The 18,677-nt window shown below is 62.0% G+C and overlaps 2 protein-coding genes across 7 annotated transcripts in view; one reads left to right on the top strand and one right to left on the bottom strand.

Annotated features, from left to right (window-relative positions):
• Positions 1-767: 767 nt before the first annotated feature.
• Positions 768-6,879, top strand: G6PC3 (glucose-6-phosphatase catalytic subunit 3). 3 transcript variants are annotated; one of them, XM_002719432.5, is made up of 6 exons: positions 768-1,136; positions 4,818-4,924; positions 5,284-5,374; positions 5,563-5,681; positions 5,877-6,018; positions 6,242-6,879. In XM_002719432.5, exons 1-6 carry the CDS (start codon positions 919-921, stop codon positions 6,603-6,605), a joined length of 1,041 nt encoding a protein of 346 aa, XP_002719478.3. In that variant the 5' UTR covers positions 768-918; the 3' UTR covers positions 6,606-6,879. The 3 variants fall into 3 exon arrangements, with proteins under 3 accessions (XP_002719478.3, XP_051681680.1, XP_069916733.1); XM_051825720.2 differs by having other exon boundaries at positions 772-1,214; XM_070060632.1 differs by lacking the exon at positions 4,818-4,924 and having other exon boundaries at positions 772-1,136.
• The window catches only part of HDAC5 (histone deacetylase 5), a 36,606-nt gene continuing 24,169 nt past the window's right edge, over positions 6,241-18,677 (bottom strand). For 3 of the 4 annotated variants that reach the window (XM_017349223.3, XM_017349224.3, XM_051825719.2), the window contains 24 exons: positions 17,903-18,168; positions 17,675-17,819; positions 17,470-17,584; positions 17,130-17,260; positions 16,849-16,995; positions 16,649-16,761; positions 16,212-16,343; positions 15,832-16,054; positions 14,767-14,978; positions 14,360-14,641; positions 13,592-13,757; positions 12,902-13,035; positions 12,526-12,646; positions 12,058-12,107; positions 11,828-11,935; positions 11,501-11,556; positions 11,323-11,410; positions 10,418-10,537; positions 10,170-10,267; positions 9,902-10,020; positions 9,362-9,495; positions 8,801-8,885; positions 8,525-8,690; positions 6,241-8,446 (listed from right to left, as the gene is read on the bottom strand). In XM_017349223.3, coding sequence (XP_017204712.1) covers positions 8,407-8,446; positions 8,525-8,690; positions 8,801-8,885; positions 9,362-9,495; positions 9,902-10,020; positions 10,170-10,267; positions 10,418-10,537; positions 11,323-11,410; positions 11,501-11,556; positions 11,828-11,935; positions 12,058-12,107; positions 12,526-12,646; positions 12,902-13,035; positions 13,592-13,757; positions 14,360-14,641; positions 14,767-14,978; positions 15,832-16,054; positions 16,212-16,343; positions 16,649-16,761; positions 16,849-16,995; positions 17,130-17,260; positions 17,470-17,584; positions 17,675-17,819; positions 17,903-18,168 — 3,251 coding nt within the window. In that variant the 3' untranslated portion in view covers positions 6,241-8,406. Of the gene's footprint in view, positions 8,447-8,520; positions 8,691-8,800; positions 8,886-9,361; positions 9,496-9,901; positions 10,021-10,169; positions 10,268-10,417; positions 10,538-11,322; positions 11,411-11,500; positions 11,557-11,827; positions 11,936-12,057; positions 12,108-12,525; positions 12,647-12,901; positions 13,036-13,591; positions 13,758-14,359; positions 14,642-14,766; positions 14,979-15,831; positions 16,055-16,211; positions 16,344-16,648; positions 16,762-16,848; positions 16,996-17,129; positions 17,261-17,469; positions 17,585-17,674; positions 17,820-17,902; positions 18,169-18,677 lie in introns of those variants that run through there. The other variant, XM_070060630.1, reaches the window with a different exon arrangement.

Below are 18,677 nucleotides of genomic sequence, written 5' to 3'. Positions count from 1 at the left end.
ATCGGAACACTCTGCAGGAACCAAGTTGAGGAGCCAGTGAAGAGTCTCCCACGAGAGCGGGACCTGAAGCAGCGAGCCTCGCTGGCGAGTGCTGCTGTCAGTCATTGTTCCCAACTTGGCCTGCTCGGTGCCGCTCCTCCTTCCATACCCAAGCTGTCACTATCTCTCGGTTCATCTGCACCTGACTGTGAGATGGAAAGAGTAGGGCAGGCAGTTGGACCTGGAAGCCTGACTTTGGCTAAATTCACAAGACTTTAGCGAAGACCGCACCGCTCAAAACAAAGAGGCTTATCTGTCCAAATCAGCATCGTTACAATTGGGGGGCGGGGTTCTGGGGGAGAAAGCCTGGAGCGATTAAGGATGTGTGTGAATTCAGGGCTGCCCTCAGCTCCCTGGTTTCGAAAGGCCGCCTACTGGAGAAATCTGTGGAGGTTTCGTTTGGTGCTCGGCGGTACTGGAGGAGAGAGGTCCGGTCTGGCAGGGATCTGGCCTCGTGACCACACGTCCACCCTCACGGACCCGGACGCGCCGGTTACTCCGGCCCCTGACCCGGAACGGCAGCTCGTGTCCCCACCACGCCGGCTGCCCACGTGCCGGCACCGGCGGCCACGTGGGGCCCTGAGGAAACGCCTTCGGGAAGGTTTGTCCCCTGCGGCGCTCGGTAGAGAGGAAGGCCGGGGAAGAGCGCAGGAGGAAGCAGTAGGAGCCAGAAGCGCGACTCCCGCGAGCCTGTCCTGCCGGGGGCGTGGTCGGGGCGGGGCCGGGGCGGGGCCTGGCGCCGGCCGCGGGCGAAGGGGGCGGGGCCGCGGGCTCGGGAGGGTGGGCTCTGGAGGGCAGCCGGTAGTCGCTTGGTTGTCGCCGGCAGTCCTCGGGTTCCGCACTAGCGCCTGCCCGGCCTCGGCCTGCTCCGCGGCGGCCATGGAGTCCGCGCTGGGCGCGGGCATCGCGATGGCCGAGGCTCTGCAGAATCGGCTGCCCTGGCTGGAGAACGTTTGGCTCTGGGTCACCTTTCTGGGCGATCCCAAGAGCCTCTTTCTGTTCTACTTCCCCGCGGCCTACTACGCCCGCCGCCGCGTAGGTGTCGCGGTACTGTGGATCAGCCTCATCACCGAATGGCTCAACCTCGTCTTCAAGTGGTGAGACAGCGAAGCCCCCCGGCACCTGGCCCCCACCCCCGAGAACCCTGTCTTGTGCAGGCCCTGGTCTCTCAGCAGGTGTGTCAAAGGCCTCCCCACGCCTTCCCCGCAGCCCTCGTTTCCCGCCTTGAGCATCCCTGTGCATCTGTCTCGGACGGAGACTTCGCAGTCCACCCATCCTGCCCATCCTGCTCAGCCGGCCTGATCAGAGGGCTCGCCTAAGGGGCAGGGGCTTGAAATGCGCGCACCCCCTCCTCCGTCTCCCCAGACGGCTGGTTTCCGATGAGTTGGGAGTCTGTGTTTCACATGGATGATGATTTAAGGAGCTTTCTATTCATCTGTTCGTTCATTTGGCGTGATGTTTAAGAGGCACGCTTGTGCCAGGCTGGCTGCTGAGGACAGAGAACCCTTGGAAATTAAGGCGTGGTTTCTGGACAGTGCCCAGCAGCATAGGCAGCTGGAAATGGAGACTGCGGGCCCCAGGCCAGAGCTCCTGAGCTGGGGTCTGCAGCTACTAAGGTCCCCAGGTGAAGTTCAGAGCGCCCTGGGCTCACCGCCTTCCAGGGAACACTTTCTCTGTCTTCCCTTTCACGCAGGGAATCCCAGGCAGGTGGGTGGAGGCCCTTCAGCCCTGGGGCTTATCTCTTCATGCCACCTGTCCTGTCTGTCCGCTGGGCAGGCTGCCACGCCTCCCTTCACCTCAGCCTCTCTGGTGCCAGATCTCCAGCCCGAGGGAAGACAGGGTGGTACCTAGAGACGCTGGCATGACTGCTGAGAAACGAGATACAGATTACCTTTCCTCGGCTCTTCTCTGGGCTCCATCTCACGCGTGCCTTGCCTGATGCCTGTGGCTTTGTGTGTCCTCCTCCCTGAGTCTCTGCAAGCCCCCCGGTACTCCTGTGCCCCAAGGCTCAGACCACCCCTCTCAGTGGACACTTTTTTTTTCTCAAAGATTTAAAGATGTAGGGGCCAGCGCTGTGGCGTAGCAGGTAAAGCCGCTGCCTGCAGTGCCAGCATCCCATATGGGCACCGGTTTGAGTCCCAGCTGCTCTATTTCCAATCCAGCTCTCTGCTATGGTCAGGGAAAGCAGTGGAAGATGGCCCAAGTGCTTGAGCCCCTGCACCCATGTGGGAAACCCAGAAGAATTTCCCGTCTCCTGGTTTCGGATTGGTGCAGCTCCAGACATTGCAGCCATTTGGCTAGTGAACCAGGGGTGCAAGACCTCTCTCTCTCTTTTTGCCTCTCTTTCTCTCTGTGTGTAACTCTTTCAAATAAATAGATAAATCTTTAAAAAAGAAAGAGAGGAATAAAGAAAGAGAGAAAGAAAGAATAAAAGGAAAAGAAAGGAAAGGAAAAAGAAAAGAAAAGGAAAGGAAACTTATGGGGCCAGTGCTGTGGCTTAGCAGGCTGGCATCCCACATGGGTGCTGATTTGATTCCCAGCTGCTCCATTTCAGATTCCGCTCCCTGCTAATGCGCCTGGGAAAACAGCAGAAGATGACCCAAGTGCTTGGATCCCTACACTCATGTGGGAGATCCCAAGGAAGCTCCTGTCTCCTAGATTCCAACTGGCCCAGCTCCAGCCATCGCGGCCATTTGGGGAGTTAAACAGCACGTGGAGGATCTCTCTCTGTCTCTTCCTCTTTTTCTATAATTCTTTTTTTTTTTTTAATTTATTTATTTGAAAGACAGAGTTACAGAGAGAGAGAGGTCTTCCATCTGCTGCTTCACTCCCCAGATGACCACAATGACCAGAGCTGAGCTGATCCAAAGCCAGGAATTTCTTCTGGGTCTCTCACGTGGGTACAGGGGCCCCAAGGATTTGGGCCATCCACCACATCCTTCACTGCTTTCCCAGGCACATTAGCAGAGAGCTGCATCGGAAGTGGAGCATCCAGGACTCAACCTGGTACCCATAAGCAATGCCGGCACTGCAGGCCAGAGTTCTAACCCACTGCGCTACAGCGCCAGCCCCTCTCTGTAATTCTACCTTTCAAATAAAATAAGTAAATCTTAAAAAAAAGATTTGAAAATTTATTTTTATTTATTTGGAAGGCAAAGTGACTCAAAGAAAAAGACAAACAGAGATCTTTTATCTGCTGGTTCACTCCCCAAATGCCCACAATAACCGGAGCTGGGCCCGGCTGAAACCACGAGCAGAAACTCAATCCATGTCCCATGCGGGTGGCAGGGACCCAAAGTCGGAAGCAGAAGAGGGATATGAAATCAGACACTTATGGGAGGCAGGTGTCCCGAGCATCAGCTTAACTACTGCCCCACGACACTTGCTCCATCAGAAGACACTCTGTATGTCCCCAGTCATTACCTAAGCATGTGTGGAGCCTTTGGTGGGTGCAAAGCCCAGGTTTTGGGGGGGCAAGCCTCCCCATGTCTCCCTCTCCCATACTCCGCTTGCTGTTCGCATCTCTTCTCTCCCACGGTTTCCTTTTGTGCCCATAGCCAAAACCTCTTCACTGTGTTTCCCCAAGCCCAGGCAAGCACCTGCTAGGCCAGAGGAGTTTGAATACTTTTCTCTGCCATATTCAATATTTTCTTGAATATTTTTCTCTTTCTTTCCAGCCTTTCTGTGACCCACTCCCCACTGCCACTTTCAGATGTGAGAGGCTCAGTTCAGTAGCTCAGGGGCAGGTAATTCAGGCTGGACTCAGCCACAGAGAGGAGGATGAGTGAGGTCTGGGAAGAAGAGCCAGGTCCAGGCAGTCTCAATGAGAAGTAAAGAGCTGGCCCTGCAGTAGGAGCGGTGAGGGGGGCGCCCGAGTATCCCAGTGCATTTACACACTGACACACACGAGCACCACAACTTGTCTCTGTATCACTTTAAAAAAAATTACTATTTGAAATGCAGAGTTACAGAGAGGCAGAGGCAGAGAGAGAGAGAGGCCTTCCATACACTGGTTCACTCCCCAAATGGCTGCAACAGCCAGAGCTGCGCCGATCCAAAGCCAGGAACCAGAAGCTTCTGGGTCTCCCACGTGGGTGTGGGAGCCCAAGGACTTGGGCCATCTTCCACGGCTTTCCCAAGCCATAGAAGAGAGCTGGGTCGGAAGTGGAGCAGCTGGGACTGGAACCGGTGCCCATATGGGAATCCGGTACTGCAGGTGGCGGCTTTATCTGCTACGCCACGGCGCCGACCCCTCTGTATCACTTTTAAAATAGTGTGTGTTGTCCTGTGCCAAGGTAGAGACCATGGCAAGGTAACAGCTCAGAATCGGGACCCTATCCTGACCCCATGCTTCAGGCCCTCTGAGTAGTTTATGTTTTGTTTTGTTTGGATGTGTTTTATTTGAAAGTGTTACGGAGAGAGGAAGAGATGGTGATATCCTCCATCCCCTGTTCACTCCCCAAATGGCTACAATGGCGGGAACTGGACCAGATGAAAATTAGGAAATGAGCTTCCTGCAGGCCTCCCATGAGGGCGCAGGGGCCCAAGCACTCGGGCCATCTTCTGCTGCTTCCCCAGGCCATCAGGGAGCTGGGTCTGAAGTGGAGCAGCTGGGAATTGAACCAGCGCCCATATGGGATGCCGGCCCTGTAGGTGGCAGCTTAACCCGCTGTGCCACAGCGCTGGCCCACCTCCTCCCACCCCCTGGAGTATTCTGAGGCATCCTTCTGCCCTCCCTCACCCCTCCGCAATGTCATCTTGCATCTTTTCTCTTCCAGGTTTCTGTTCGGAGACAGGCCCTTTTGGTGGGTCCATGAGTCTGGGTACTACAACCAGGCTCCAGCCCAGGTTCACCAGTTTCCATCTTCTTGTGAAACTGGTCCAGGTGGGAAACCTCAACCCTCTTGCTTTTCCCAATATGATTTGGGTTTGAGTGAGCCTCTCCCAGGACCGTTCAGCCAGGGTGGTCCAACCAGAGGCCCAGCATCTCAGCTACTGGATCAGAGAGCATGGAAGCCCCAGGAAACCCAACTTAAACCAGGAGGAGGGTGGCCATGCCAGGCACCACACTGCCCGGCTGCCCCCTTGTTTAGAGTAGAGCCACGCAGTGCTGCTCAAGGCAGAAGGCCGACAGCAGAGGCCTCCAGCCAGAGGGAGCCGTGGGCCAGAGCTGGGAGGAAGATGTCCTGGCAGGCTCCAGCTCCTGCCTCCATCCTTACCGTGTGCTTCTGGGTTCCCCGGCAGGCAGCCCTTCTGGACACTGCATGATCACAGGAGCAGCCCTCTGGCCTATCATGACGGCCCTCTCTGCCCAGATGGCCACTCGGGCCCACAGGTATACCCTTGGCCTTGTCCTCCGTGGAGAGTCTGGGCGATGGCATCCTGGGCCCAAAAGACCCAGCAGCATGATAGCCTGGGGGCTGCAGCTCCGGGGACCCCTGGGTATTTGGTCAAACCAAGAAGCGCATGGGCACCGAGGGAGGCCCGCTGTGTCCCCAAGCCCTTTGCCTCTCTTCTTTCTAGCCGCTGGATACGGGCGATTCCCAGCCTGGCTTACTTCACCTTCCTCTTGGCGGTCGGCCTGTCCCGGGTCTTCCTGTTAGCACATTTCCCTCATCAGGTGTTGGCTGGCCTGCTAACCGGTGAGCAACTGGGGCAAGACAGTGGGCCAGGAGGGCGCCTTTGGCAGTGGGAGGACAAGTGTAGGGTCTTCCCATCATTCCCCGTTTCCACTGAGCCAAGCTCCGGGCCCCCCTTACATCTCAACCTGCACTGCAGTTCAGAGTGAGGGGCCATATCCCCAAACTCGTGCAGCTGCTGTCACTGCATTCTCCTAGGTGCTATCCTGGGCTGGCTGATGACCCCTCGGGTACCCATGGAGCGGGAGCTAAGCTTCTATGGGTTGACCGCGCTGGCCCTCATGCTGGGTGCCAGCCTCATCTATTGGACGCTCATTAGCCTGGGCCTGGATCTTTCTTGGTAAGTCCCGCTTTGAAGCCTGGGAAGGCTGGGGCCTGTCTCACCTGCACCTAGTCTGATGGGGCTCTGGTTTGTCCTAGCAATAAAAGGGCGCATTATCTGTCCCTAAGCATTGACCCTCCTGAGGTCACAGCCCAGTGTGGGAGTGGGTCCCCAAGGCAGATGGCTCAGAGCCAGCGGCCCCATGGGCTGCAGCTTCCTGGCGAGACTCTTCTTCCCACAGGTCCATCAACCTGGCCTCCAAGTGGTGCGAGCGGCCTGAGTGGGTGCACCTGGACAGCCGGCCCTTTGCCTCCCTGAGCCGCGACTCAGGGGCTGCCCTGGGGCTGGGCATCGCCCTGCACTCTCCCTGCTATGCCCAGATCCGGCGGGCATACCTGGGAAATGGCCAGAAGATAGCCTGCCTTTTGCTGGCTATGGGGCTGCTGGGCCCTCTGGACTGGCTGGGCCACCCCCCTCAGGTCAGCCTCTTCTACATCTTCAACTTCCTCAAATACACCCTCTGGCCATTCCTGGTCCTGGCCCTCGTGCCCTGGGCGGTGTACACGTTCAGTGCCCAGGAAGCTCCGCCCATCCGCTCTTCCTGACTTCTTGGGCCTCCTTCAGCCCCGCCCGCCCCTCCCACCGAGCCAGCACTCTGTGACCTCCACACTCCAGGCACAGCCCCCCTCCAGCCCCGAGCAGGCCAGCTCTCTGGCATTTCCCCACTTGTCCCACCACCTGGTCTCGGCCCCCAAAAAGGGCCCTCTCCTGCCGTTCCTCGGAGGCCCCTAGAGAGCAAAGGCCACGGCGAGACCAACGGGTTCCTGCACCACTGCGAGGGGAGGCTCCGGGCAGCCTCAATAAAGCCCTTGAAATTTCTGGATTCCTTTCTTGCCTTTGCGCCCATGGGCACAGAACTCAGCCTTGCCAGGCCACCATTCTGCACTGCTCCTGCAGGGGAGCGGGGGCCCCTCAGCCCCACTGGAGGTCCCGAGAGATGCGCTGGCTCCACCCAGTGAGGCCTTGTCTCCCACCTGTGAGGCCCACGCTGGCTTCTAGGCCAGGGCTGGAGGGAAGAACAGCAGCATGGACTGGGAAGGGGAGAAGAACCTCGCCTCCGTGGGGAACAGGGAACAGACAGTGGCCTCAGAAGGGGCTGCCTGGATGAGTTTATTTACACCAGGACACACAGTGTGACGGGTTACAAAGTACTGGACTGCAGCTCCAGAGAGACAAAGCGAGGAGTGAGCGTACACGAGCAGCAGACCAGCCACAGGCACGGGGGGGGGGGGGGGGGGGGGGGCTGGAGCCTGGGGCCCAGCACCATCCCCTCCCCCCGCCAGGAGGAGCACACAACACGCGCAGGTGCACAAAAAGCCTCCCCTGGCTCCCTCCACCCTGCAGGCCATTAGGGTACTAAGTATGTAACCGGGTCTGCGGTGGGAGCAGAGAGTATGTTTTGCGGAGGAGGGAGGCAGGGTCAGCCCTCCAGACACCACTTCTCGTCTTTGGTTTCCTACGGGCTACAGAATCTCCTGGAAGCCTGTGGGCCTCAGCCCTTAGAAACAGGGCTGAGCAGGACTCCCGGGAGAGGGCAGGACTGGTGACCAGCAAATGGAGCTCAGGAGGAAGGCAGCCCCGGCTGAGCGCCCAAGTCAGAGTTCCCGGGTCCTGGCCCTGTCCCTTCTACCAGCCCCGCTGTCACCGTGCCCAGGCTGCAAAGGCAAAGGCTCCGAGAGAGGTGAGCCCTGCCCTTCTCCCAGCCACATGCTGGACAGCTGGGAGAATCTGGTCCTGCACAGCAGCGCTCACCACGGAGACGCTGCGGGGACCACCTTGTCCCCCTCCGCAGTGGGTACCGGCAGGGAGGCCAGCAGTAAGGGGAGAGCAGGTGGGTGTGTGGCCTCTGGGCCCTGACTCCCCACCCTCCTGCCCCCAGCCTGGGTCACTGCAGCGTCTGCAGGGGGGAGCGGGAGGAGCACAGGGTGGGAGCCCCCCCGCCCCACTCAGCGTCCTGGACAGTTGCACATCCTCCTGAGGCTGGAGAGGGGAGGGGAGGAGAGTGAAATAAGGCATTCCCCCGCCAGGTCAGCTGAACCAAGGCACCAGCTCTGTCCCTTGGCTCAGGGCCCCAGAGCTGTCTGGGTGCTCCAAGGGGCAGGACAGAGGCAGGGAGAAGGCGGGGTGCCGGGAAGTATACCCCAGCCCCCACCCCATGGAAGGAGCAGAACTGAGAGGTGGGCTTCGGGCAGGGCCTGAGGCAGTGTGAGGAGCAGAGGGAGTGAGGCTGAGAGACCCACACGGCACGAGTTGTTGAATGTGTGACTTTTTGTTTTTAATAGAAAAAATAAACAAAATCACAATGATGATGCCCAGAGGGATGGGGGTGGGGAGGGGGCCAGGGTGTCACAGGGTGGGCTCCTGCTCCATGGGCTCCTCTGCCGACCTGTGGGGACAAGCAGAGGGTGGGCAGTGAGTGGGGGGCTCAGCTGGAGCGCGGGCATGCAGCAGGGCGGGGCCCTACCTGGGGCTGTGCTCCCTGGCGGCGGCGGCCTGGGCCTGCTCCGCCCCCACCGACAGCAAGGCCATGGCGCTCACAGTCTCTGCCTCCTCGGTCTCCCCTGCCTGGGCCTCCCGCAGAGACCGGCCCAGACCAGCAGCAAACCTCTGCACACAGCTCCAGTGTTTGCCTGGGGAGGAGGAAGAGGCAGGGCATCAGGCCGGGCGACCCCCATGGGGGGCTTCCCCAGCCCTGCACCCCCACAAGCCCTGCCCGCCTGTCCCTGCTGTTCCCACGCACTCTGGATCTCGATGGCTTTCTCTAGTGTGGCCACTGCGTTGGTGTTGGGCTTCTGCTGTAAGACAGCCTCGTCCAAGGGCTGCAGCTGGCGGGGACAGGAGGGAGAGTTTAGGGTGGGGATGCTGGCCCCCCAACTGCCCCGGTCTTTTCAGAACTCAACACTCAGAGCCTTCCCTGGCCACCACCCAATCATCTTAATTTTTTTGATTTAATGCTTGTTTATTTTCATCTATTTGAAAGGCAGAGAAAGAGAAAGGTCTTCTGTTCACTGATTCGCTCCCCCAAATGGTCTCAACAGCTTTGGCTGGGTCAGGCCAAAGCCAGGAACCCATCACAGTGTGGGTGGCAGGGGACCGAGCACTTGGGCCATCCTCTGCTGCTTTCCCAGGCATGTGAGCGGGGAGCTGGCTGGAAGCAGAGGAGCCAGGACTCGAACCTGAGCCCTGGGATGGGATGCGTGGGTCCCAGGCAGCAGCTTCACCTCTGCACCGCAGCCCGCACCCCACCAACCGCCTTCGGGACTGAGGAAACCTCCCAAGGGGCCCTGCCGCCACCCCGCACCTCCACGCTGAGCAGAGCCGAGACACAGGCCTCAGAGGCATCACAGATGGCGGTCAAGTCATGGCCTCCCTCCAGGGCCAGCACCACGCGGCCCCCTGCCAGCGTCATCAGCTGCCTGGTCAAGTGGCCAAAACCTTTGGGGGATGGGCGAAGGGAGAAGAATGAAAAGGTAAAAATAGTAACTCAAGAAGTGGTAAGAGGAAAAAAAAAAAAAAAGTGGGAGAAATGGCACAACGTAAGAGGGTAGATTCAAGCCCAAATCCTCTGTGCCCATGGTTGTGTCAACTGGCTCAGTGCTCCGGCACCGACAGAACTGCACAGAGCTGGGAGCCGGGCTGGGCCGGCCAGGATCTGCGTGCTCCTTCCGCGGCCCCCAGCCGCCCCAGGGCCAGGGTTGCAGGGGTAGTGGGGAGCACTCCCAGCATGACTCCAGGTCTCAGGCCAGCCCCCCGCCCCCTTCCCCTGCAGTGTCCGTCTACACCCTGCCCCTGCCCCGCGCCACTCCGTGGCACACCCTCCTTAATCCCCCAGCAGGCTCACATCTGGCGGTGACAGAGTAGCCACCCAGTGGAGACAGATGTCCTTCAACGGCATCAAACCCGGCGGAGACTAAGACCACGTCAGGTGAGAACTCGTGGGCAATGGGCATCACCACTGTCCTGCAAAGGGATGGCCCAAGCTGACCCGGCAGATGGCTGGGCCAGGCCTCGCCCCACTCTGTCCCCCAGCCAGAGCCCACCCCCTTCCTCCTACACTGAACTGAGTGCCCGCTGCCCCTCCCCCTCCCTGGGCCCTTCTCAGTCCCCACCTGAAGGCTGTCAGGTACTCCACGTCGCCAATGGGGGGATCCACACCTCCTGTCCATGCCACGTTCACATTGTACCCCACGCCTGGTCCTCCACCAACCTGTAGCAGGGTCGGGTGGTTATTCTCACTGCTCGGGGAGCCTAGCCGGCCGACTCTCCAGGTCCCTGCGCCACCCTAGGCCTCATGGGGTCCCGCCGGCCCCTCGCTGCCATGTCCCGGAGAAGCCCACCTGGTGCCCAGGAACTGTACCTCTTCAGGAGCCCCGGAGCCTGGAAAGAAGTTCCCGTTGTCGTAGCGATGCAGGGAGATGTAGAGCACAGAGGGGTCGTTGTAGAACGCCTGCTGGGTGCCATTGCCATGGTGAATGTCCTAGCGGGACAAGGCAAAGCATCGGCAGAGTGGTCCAAGCCCTGACCCAAAGATCAGAATTCCATGTGGCCCCGCCTGCACCCCATGGCGCTCTCTGGGGGTGAGCCCTCCCCCGGCTCCAGGACATACAGGGGCCTGGCTCAGATGTGGCACGTGTCCCTGCAGAACCCATTCCACAGGACAGTCTGGGTGGAGACACTGAGGCTAGTGAGGAATTGGCAAATAAGCAGGGAAGGTCTAAAGGAGGACCTGACACATGGATTTCTAAGCCCAAACTGGCCTTCAAATTGTGTGCTTTTTCCTCCACCAGCAGGGGCAGGTTTGCAAAGCACCCACAGGAGCAAGGGCAGAAGTGGTGGGGCCAGAAAGCCTGGACTGATAGCCAGTGGGCAACAGCCCCCGCTGAGTGGCCCCAAGTCAGTCACCCAGTGGCGCCCTCATTGATGGAAATGGACAGCCCAGTCCTTGGTGCTCGAGGTGGCCACGAGCAGCACCACGGGTCAAGTACTAACGGGATTCCTAGCCAGGGAGTAGCCGGAGAGAAGAGGGGCTGCTCCCGAGGGCAGTGGTGTCCCTGTAGGACATCCCCTTGGCTGCTGGAGGCTGCAAGAAGGGGGCGAGGTGGCACTGGGCTGACAGGACTTGGGGGTCTCCGTGGTGAGGAGGCAGGCCTCCTGGAGGCCAGGACTGGACTGATGACCCCAGAGGAGGGGTGTCGGGTTAGTCAGTCACTGCGATGCGGGAGGGGCTCCTGAGGCCGACCCTGGTCCCGGCCCACGGCCTACCCAGTCCACGATGAGGACCTTGCCCACGTTCAGCTTCTGCTGCAGGAGTTTGGCTGTGATGGCTACAGAGTTGAAGAAGCAGAATCCCCTGAGAGGGGTGGGGAGGAGAGGTCAGCTTCACAAGCAGGAGGCAGGAGGGCGCGGCTGCGGTTCCGGGCATGAAGGGGGCGGCACTCACATGGCTGTGGATTCCTCGGCGTGGTGTCCTGGGGGCCGGATGATGGCAAATCCATTCTGCAGAGGGGCGGGCAGAGGACCAGGGACAGACAGACCAGAAGGTGAGGCGGCCCGGGGAGGGGTGGACGCAGGAGAGCAGCACAGCCAGGCAGGGAAGAGAACACAGGCCGTGCACACACACTCAACACTCGTCACCATGGCCTCCGCGAGAGCCACACTCCATGGTGCCTGCTCTCGGGTTCCTCATGCTCCCCAACCGCCAGTGCCTCCGCCCCTGAGGATGCGGGACCCCAGTGCAGGGTCGCCAAGGCCAGGGGCACAGCCTTACCTTGAGCTCCCCCGCGGCCACCTTGAAGGCCAGCTCCACGAGGCAGCCCACTGCCATGCGCACAGCACTGGACGAGTGCATCTCGTTCCACACGGTGTCACTGTCCACCTGCGGGGGCACGAGAGCGGGCCTCAGTGAGCCCCCTGAGGCGGTGGGCACCTGGACAATGAGTAAGCAGCCATGGGGGCTGGGAGCCGCCCGCCCAGCCCTGGCGGCGTGCCCCTACTCACTCCGATGCCCCCACAAGGCAGCATGGCGTACATCTTCTGGCTGATGGGGCCTGCAGGGAGAGGGACGAGCTAGTCTGCAAGTTGCCTCGACCACCAGAGCTGCAGGCGCGGCTCTGTGAGAGCAGCAAGCGCCGTCACAGGAAATGAAGACCCAGGCCCAGGCCCAGGCCCAGGCCAGGCCTCTGCCAGCCTCAGCAGCTGGGAGCTGCCGGCCCTCTGCTCTGGGCGGCTTCCCACCTCTGGGGGCAGATGCACAGAGAGGCACAACAGGCTGGGAGGGGGCGAAGCACACCCCTCCCCCAGCACAAGCGGACCAGCAGGTGCATCACGCGCGGTGTCCCATCGGCAGGCACCGTTCTCTGTGCATGTCTGCACACAGCGCCCTCTGGAGGTGATGGCATGACCTGTGCCCACCTGGCCACCCAGCAGCGGCTGTGCCCTGGCCTGCGCCCTGTGCACCCAGCTCACCAAGCAGTTTCTTGCTGTCCAGCTTCTGCCGGTTGAGGGGGCTGGTCCCATAGAGCAGGGTGTGGTACTCAGAGTGCACCGTCTGGATCTCGTCCAGCGTAGCTTTGCGACCCCGAATCCGCTGCAAGAGAAGAGGCCAGGGAGAGAGGCCCCCGGAAGCCTGAGCCCTCCTGGTGCCCAGGGCCTCGCTCCCTCAGAGCCCACGGCATGTGGAAGTGCTCCCTGGCCTCCGGAGATGCACAGGTGTTTGAGAAACTCTACTCCCGGATCCTCGCCCACCCGCTGGTGACGCTGGGGGCGACGAGGCTGCAAGGGCTGGGCCTAGGGATGTCTTGGAGGATGCTGGCCCCAGGTCCGGGGAAGGAGGGGGCCTCACCTCACATTTGCTGAGCAGGCCCGTCTCCTGCAGCCGGGACCAGATGCTCTGGATGCGGCCAGCGTGCTCGGGGTGCACGTGCGTGTTCCCACACATGCACTGGTGCTTCAGCATGAACGTGTCGTAAACCACACCTGGGCCACACAGCCCTGTGTCAGCCAGCCCTGCTCTGGGCCCACTGTCACCGCCTGGCCACCACCATCCTCAGCAGAGCTCACAAAGCTCTCCCTGACCCATCCCTGGCCCCAACTCCTTCCCACAGCCACCCAGCCACCCTCCTACACACCTGTCTTCCCTCCAGCTTCTGCCCCTGCACGTCCTCCCCCTGCCGTCCCTAGGCCCTGTGTGCTGCTCCCCTCATGGGGCCCCAGCCTCGTGGGGAAGAGCTTCCTGAACTCTCTGAGGCCTCATTCCGACCTCACAGGGAGGAGGAGAGGCTAGAAGGGGCACGACTCCAAAGACACAGGAGGTTCTCCCCACCCTGAGCCCTGGGGCTTGTGAGGCTATGGTGCAAAGTCACGTGTCCCCCGGTGGTGGGCAGAGGCTGCCCCCACCACTCTGTGGCTGTGGCGCAGAGAAGAGGAGGATCCCTGCAGAGCGTCTGAGGCTCCCTGGCTGCCTCTTGACTCTGACTTTGGGGCTGGATGCTAAAGGTCCCCTGGTGCACGGAGGGGAGGAGGGGAAGCTCACCTGTGGTGAAGAGGTGCTTGGTGGGCTGGTCTGGGGGGCTCTTCACGCTCCCGGGGGCAGCAGGTGAGGACTGGGTGCGGCCCAGGGCCTGGTGAGGCACAGCGGCCAGGCTGAGGGGCGCCTGGTACACTTGCAGGGGCTGCAGCTGCTGGGCATCTGGGAACAGCTGGAGAGCGGGAAGGAGTCTGGGTGAGGCTTGGCCTGGCCAGGGAGGGCAGATGGCCCTGCGGCCTCCGGGGGAGCCCCGATCCAGCCCTGCTCTTCCAGATTTCCTGCCCCCACCTCTTCCCACTTGTTCCCCCCAGGGACAGGAGACACTCCAGCCTTCACCCGCTGGGGGGATGTGATGAGTCACCGCGAGGAGTAGCATTGAGGTAAGAGGCTGGGAGGGCGGGGGCGGGGGCGGGATGAGTCAGGCCCGGAGGACTCGGCTGTGTCCGCAATGAATGGAGCGCAGAGCGCTAGGCACAAGGCAGACTGTAGTAGCAGCGGGGGCGTGTGTGTACACACGCACACGCACGCACAGAGACCGATGCAGGCAGAAATGCAGACACACACAGGCCACGTGTGCACATGCACACACACGAGCGGAGGCGGGGGCTGGGGACCCACAGAAGCAGGGCCCGCCCTCGAGTCCCTCCCGGCCTCTTTCTTCCCCCCCTGCTCTGTTGAGAAGGCAGCTCCTGCATAGCTGAGAAGCGAAAGCAAGGGTGGGAGGGTACACAGGGTCTGGCCAAGGGACCGGGGCCAGTGGGGGCTTGGGGGCACCTTTTTGTAGCCAGCACTGGACTCCTCCGAGTCGGGCCCCTCCTCCGGGCCGCTCTCGCCCTCCTCGTCCTTGACCTGGATGCAGTCCTCATCGTCCTCTTCCTCGTCCTCCTCCTCCTCCTCCAGGTCTTCCTGGGTGCTCTCACTCTCCGTGGAGCCTTCCCGGGGCATGGGCAGGGCGCCCTCCCCCAGCAGGACCTCCTGCTGCTCCGTCAGCTCCTCCTCGGTCTCCTCAGGGTGTGTGGTGGGCTGCCTCGGCAGCTCCCCGGTCTTGGTGAGCATCTGGGGGCAGCACACGGGGCACAGCAGCTGGGAGCGGGCCCTCCTGCTTGTTGCCCCGCAGCCACCAGGCCGCGACGGTGGCCCCCGCATCCCGCATCCCGCATCGCGCACAGCCCAAGGCTCACCTTGCCCAGCTGCAGCTGCTGCTGCTTCTGCTTCTCCAGGAACTGCTGGTGCTGCTGCTGCATGACCAGCTGCTGCAGGGCCTGGGGGCTCTGCGGCAGCGGGGAGGACTGGGTGCGGCTCAGGGGCCGGTGCCGCGGGAGCTTGCCCACCGTCCGCATGCTGGTGGCCACGCGTTCCCCTGTCACCAGCGGGGACTGCCCATGCAGCGGCACTGTGGGGCGATGGGGGAGAAGCAACGCCGTCAGAACCCCTCCCCCTCCTGGAACACCAGTGCCTCTGCACTCAGGAAGAAGTGGGAGGGGCCCGGAGCACCCCGTCCCCAAACCTGGGCCCCCTTCTCCACCTCTGGGTTCCCCACTCCCTCCCTTGGATTCCCTTAACAGAGTGCGCACGAGCTCCTGGGCCCTCCCAGGTGCGAGTGGCATCCACTGGCTCTCCCCAGTGGCAGTGAGAACTCCGGGTCATGGATCCTCCCGCAGGCTGGAAAGGCCTGGGGCCAGGATCAGACTTTCAAGCAGAACCTCTTCTGATGCCCAGAGGTACTGAAGGGGCTGGCCGGGCCGAAGCTGTGCTGTTCAGTCCCATGGCCAGGGGCCGCCTGAGCCCCAGAAACACAGCCCGACTACCTCGGTGTGCCAGGAGCATCACACACAGCAGGGCTGACTTGGTATGAAACAAAAAGTAAAATAACTGATGGATGACTACACTGATTCCGTGTTGAGATGAGAACATTCCGGCTACACTGGGTTAAATATATTAAAAAAGTAATGCCACCTGTTTTCCTACTACATATTTTATTGCGCCTACTGAAGAACTTTGAACTGCGCAGGTGGCTTGTGTGGGGTTTCTACTGGGTAGCGCTGCTGTGGGACGCACACCCCGACACAGCAGCAGACTCCGCCCACAACCGCCCCTGGCATGCTGTACACACTCCATGCCTGCAGAATGCGGGAGAGCTCAGTGGTGCCGCCGAGGGGAGCCGTGGCAGGAGTCTCCCCGGCTGCCGCTCCCTGCCACTGGGTCCTGACTGGAGCCCCCGGAAGCAGGGCCAGCGGCCCACTCACCCGCGATGAGGGCGCTCTGCTGCCGGGCCTGTTCCAGCAGCAGCACGTGCTGTAGCAGGGAGGCGTGTCCGTGGGGGCTGGCGTCGCCCTCCAGCGCCACGCCCAGCAGGCAGCCCGGGATGGAGGATGTGCTCATGAACTTGCCCGTCAGCGTGCCGCCCTGCCGCAGGGACTGGAGGGCCTGCCTCTCGGCCTCCTGCTGCGTCGACAGCTTCGGGGAGGCCTGGCAAGGGGTGGAGGGAGACCGGAGATCGGGGACCGACATCCCTCGTCTACCCTCTGCCCACCCTCAGCTCTAGGGCGGACCATCTGAACTGCTGCGGGGCCCGGGTTGGGACACGTGGGGACGAGTGACCCCAACAGCAGAGGCCTGTACTTACAGTGAGGTGTGAGTTGGTGACAGTGACCGTGGCCTGCAGCCCTAGGGAGATGTTGGGCAGAGAGGGAGACGTGTAGAGGCTGAACTGGTTGGGGGAGCTGTCCAGAGGGAGGGCCCGGTGCTGGGGGAGCATCTGGGGAGCAGGCAGGGGAGAGACAGGCATGAGCGCCAGCACAGGGGAGCTGGTGAGGGAGGGCAGCCTGGGGCCAAGGCCAAGGTCTCGGACGGTTGCTCCACACCCCCCACCCCAAGCCCCAGCTGGGGTGACTGGGCCATCAGAGCCCCCACAGGCCTGTCGGGGGGAACCCCTCTACAAAGCGTCATGTCTGAGCAAGGACCCTCCTGCCGGGGCGCGCTCAGGCAGGCAGACCGGGAAAGGGAAAGAGAGCAGCTCTGGCGCCCACTCCCTCCCGGCCCCGCCCTGGGCCAGGCCTGTACCTCGGTGGGGATGTTGGGAACTGAGCCAGTGAAGCCGTTCTCGGCGATGGTGCTGTGGGAGCTGTTGGGGGAGCTGGGGCCGGAACCAGGCGCACTGTTACACACGGACGGCACTACAGGAGAGGGGGCTGTCACTGGGCCTGCTCCGAGCCACTCCCACTCCCAGGCCCCCGGAAAAAGCACACGGGAGGAGCCCTTACCTCCAGGCCCGGCGCCCGTGATCTCAACTGCTCTCTTCTTAAAGGTGCTGATGACGGTCCCGTCCTTGCGACGCAGGAGGGGACTGCTTCTCCGCTCCGCCACCTTCTGTTTTAGCCTCGAACGCACTTTCAAGTTGGGTTCAGAGGCTGGAGGGAAGGCAGCCAGGGCTCAGCGACATCCACGCACGCTGGCGCACACCTGCAGCCCAGCCCACCCGAGTCAGGGCCGACTCACAGCAGCCACGTGCCGGGAGGCCAGGCCAGGCCAGGCCCTGCCTCACCTGTCTTGCGGAGCGGGAAGTCATCTCGGTTGTCGTAGGGCCCAAGCAAAGGCAGTTTGTAGGAGGGAGGCGTCCCAGGGGGGCCGCTCTGGGGAGGGGAACTCTGGTCCAAAGAAGCATGGTGGGCTCCCCTGCAGGTGGGGAACAGCGACAGAAGCAGGTCTGGGTTATCACCAGGCCCGGGCCGGCCACCCGGTGGTCTACATTCCTGTATATATGTAGTGGCAGGAAATGGATTCCAGGGAGGGCAGTGGGGAGAGGCAGTGGGGTGGAGCCTGCAGGGCCTGTTCACAGCCACCCTGCCCCCGGCTGCCCTCTCGCGTCTGCCCAGCGCCATTACCAGCATTTGGGGTGCTGTGGGAGGGAATGGTTGAGGCCGCCTGGCGTGGGCTCCTTTGACTTGGACAGGAGGAACTCCTGGAGCCTGAGCTTCACCTCCGTGCTGGCGATGGCGCCTGCGGGCCAGAGCGGAGCTGACCTGGGGGGTCTGGGGCAGAGACCCCCGCAGCCCGCCCCCACCCCGGGGCGGAGGGGGCGGGCCTCACTCTCTTTGCTCTTCTCCTTGTTGCGCAGGATGAGCAGCTGCTGCTCCAGCCTCTGCTTCTCCAGCTCCTCCTGCCGCTGCTGCTCCCGCTGCCGCTGCTGCTCCAGCTCCTGCTGCCTCTTGGCGGCCAGCATCTCCTGCTGCTGCTGCAGAGGTGCGGCGCCGGGGTCGGGTGAGCGGGCCCGGGGGTGGGGCGTGGGGGTGCCCCCGCCGCGCCCACCTCTCTCACCTTGAGGTGCTTCTGCAGCTGGACCTCATGCTGCCGGGTCAGGTGGTCGTGCTGTTTCTGGAACTCGGCGAACAGGAGCTGCTTCTGCAGCTGCTGCTGCTGCTTCAGCGCCAGGAGCTCCTGCTGCAGCTGCTGTTCCCGCAGCGCGGGGTCCACGGGGCCCGCCAGGGCCCCCCGCAGCTCCACAGGGCTGGGGCTGCCTCCGCCCCCGCCCCCGCCCCCCAGGGAGCTGGGCATGGCTCCTGGCAGTACCGGCTTCACCTCCACTGTAGGCACAAGAGACAGGAAGGGGTCAGTGGGCTCCGTCCCAGTCCCCACAGCCACTGGCAGCCCAGTGGGCCACCAGGCAGGACGAGGAGACCCAGAGAGTGAAGACAGAGAGTCACATCCCCTGCCCCGTGGGCACAGCCTTCCACCCTCATCCCACAAGGTCAACGCCATGAACTTCGGAGAGAAGATGAGCACCAGCATGAGGCCCAGCCCCCGGGCACGGAACACCGGGCACCTTACCCAGGGGTTTCTTCAGGCCTCAGCCCCATGACCTGGGTGCTGTGATCACCCCACTTTACTGATAAGGGAAACTGAGGTGGAAAGAGGCTTAAGTCATCACTCACAGGCGAGGGAAGCCACAGGATGTGAACCTAAATCCTCCGTCTTCACCACCATCCTGCACCTTCTTCCCCTCTCTCAACATCATCCTCCCCCAAAGGAGATACACGGAGGTGCCGCGGCGGCTCCAGAACTAGTGGGGCCGGCAGCCAGGCCTGTGGACGCC

Source organism: Oryctolagus cuniculus, chromosome 17 (assembly GCF_964237555.1).
Source record: "Oryctolagus cuniculus chromosome 17, mOryCun1.1, whole genome shotgun sequence".
Classification (NCBI taxonomy): Eukaryota; Metazoa; Chordata; class Mammalia; order Lagomorpha; family Leporidae; genus Oryctolagus; species Oryctolagus cuniculus.
Note: the sequence above shows the minus strand (reverse complement) of the source record. Positions and strands in the feature narration are given on the sequence as shown.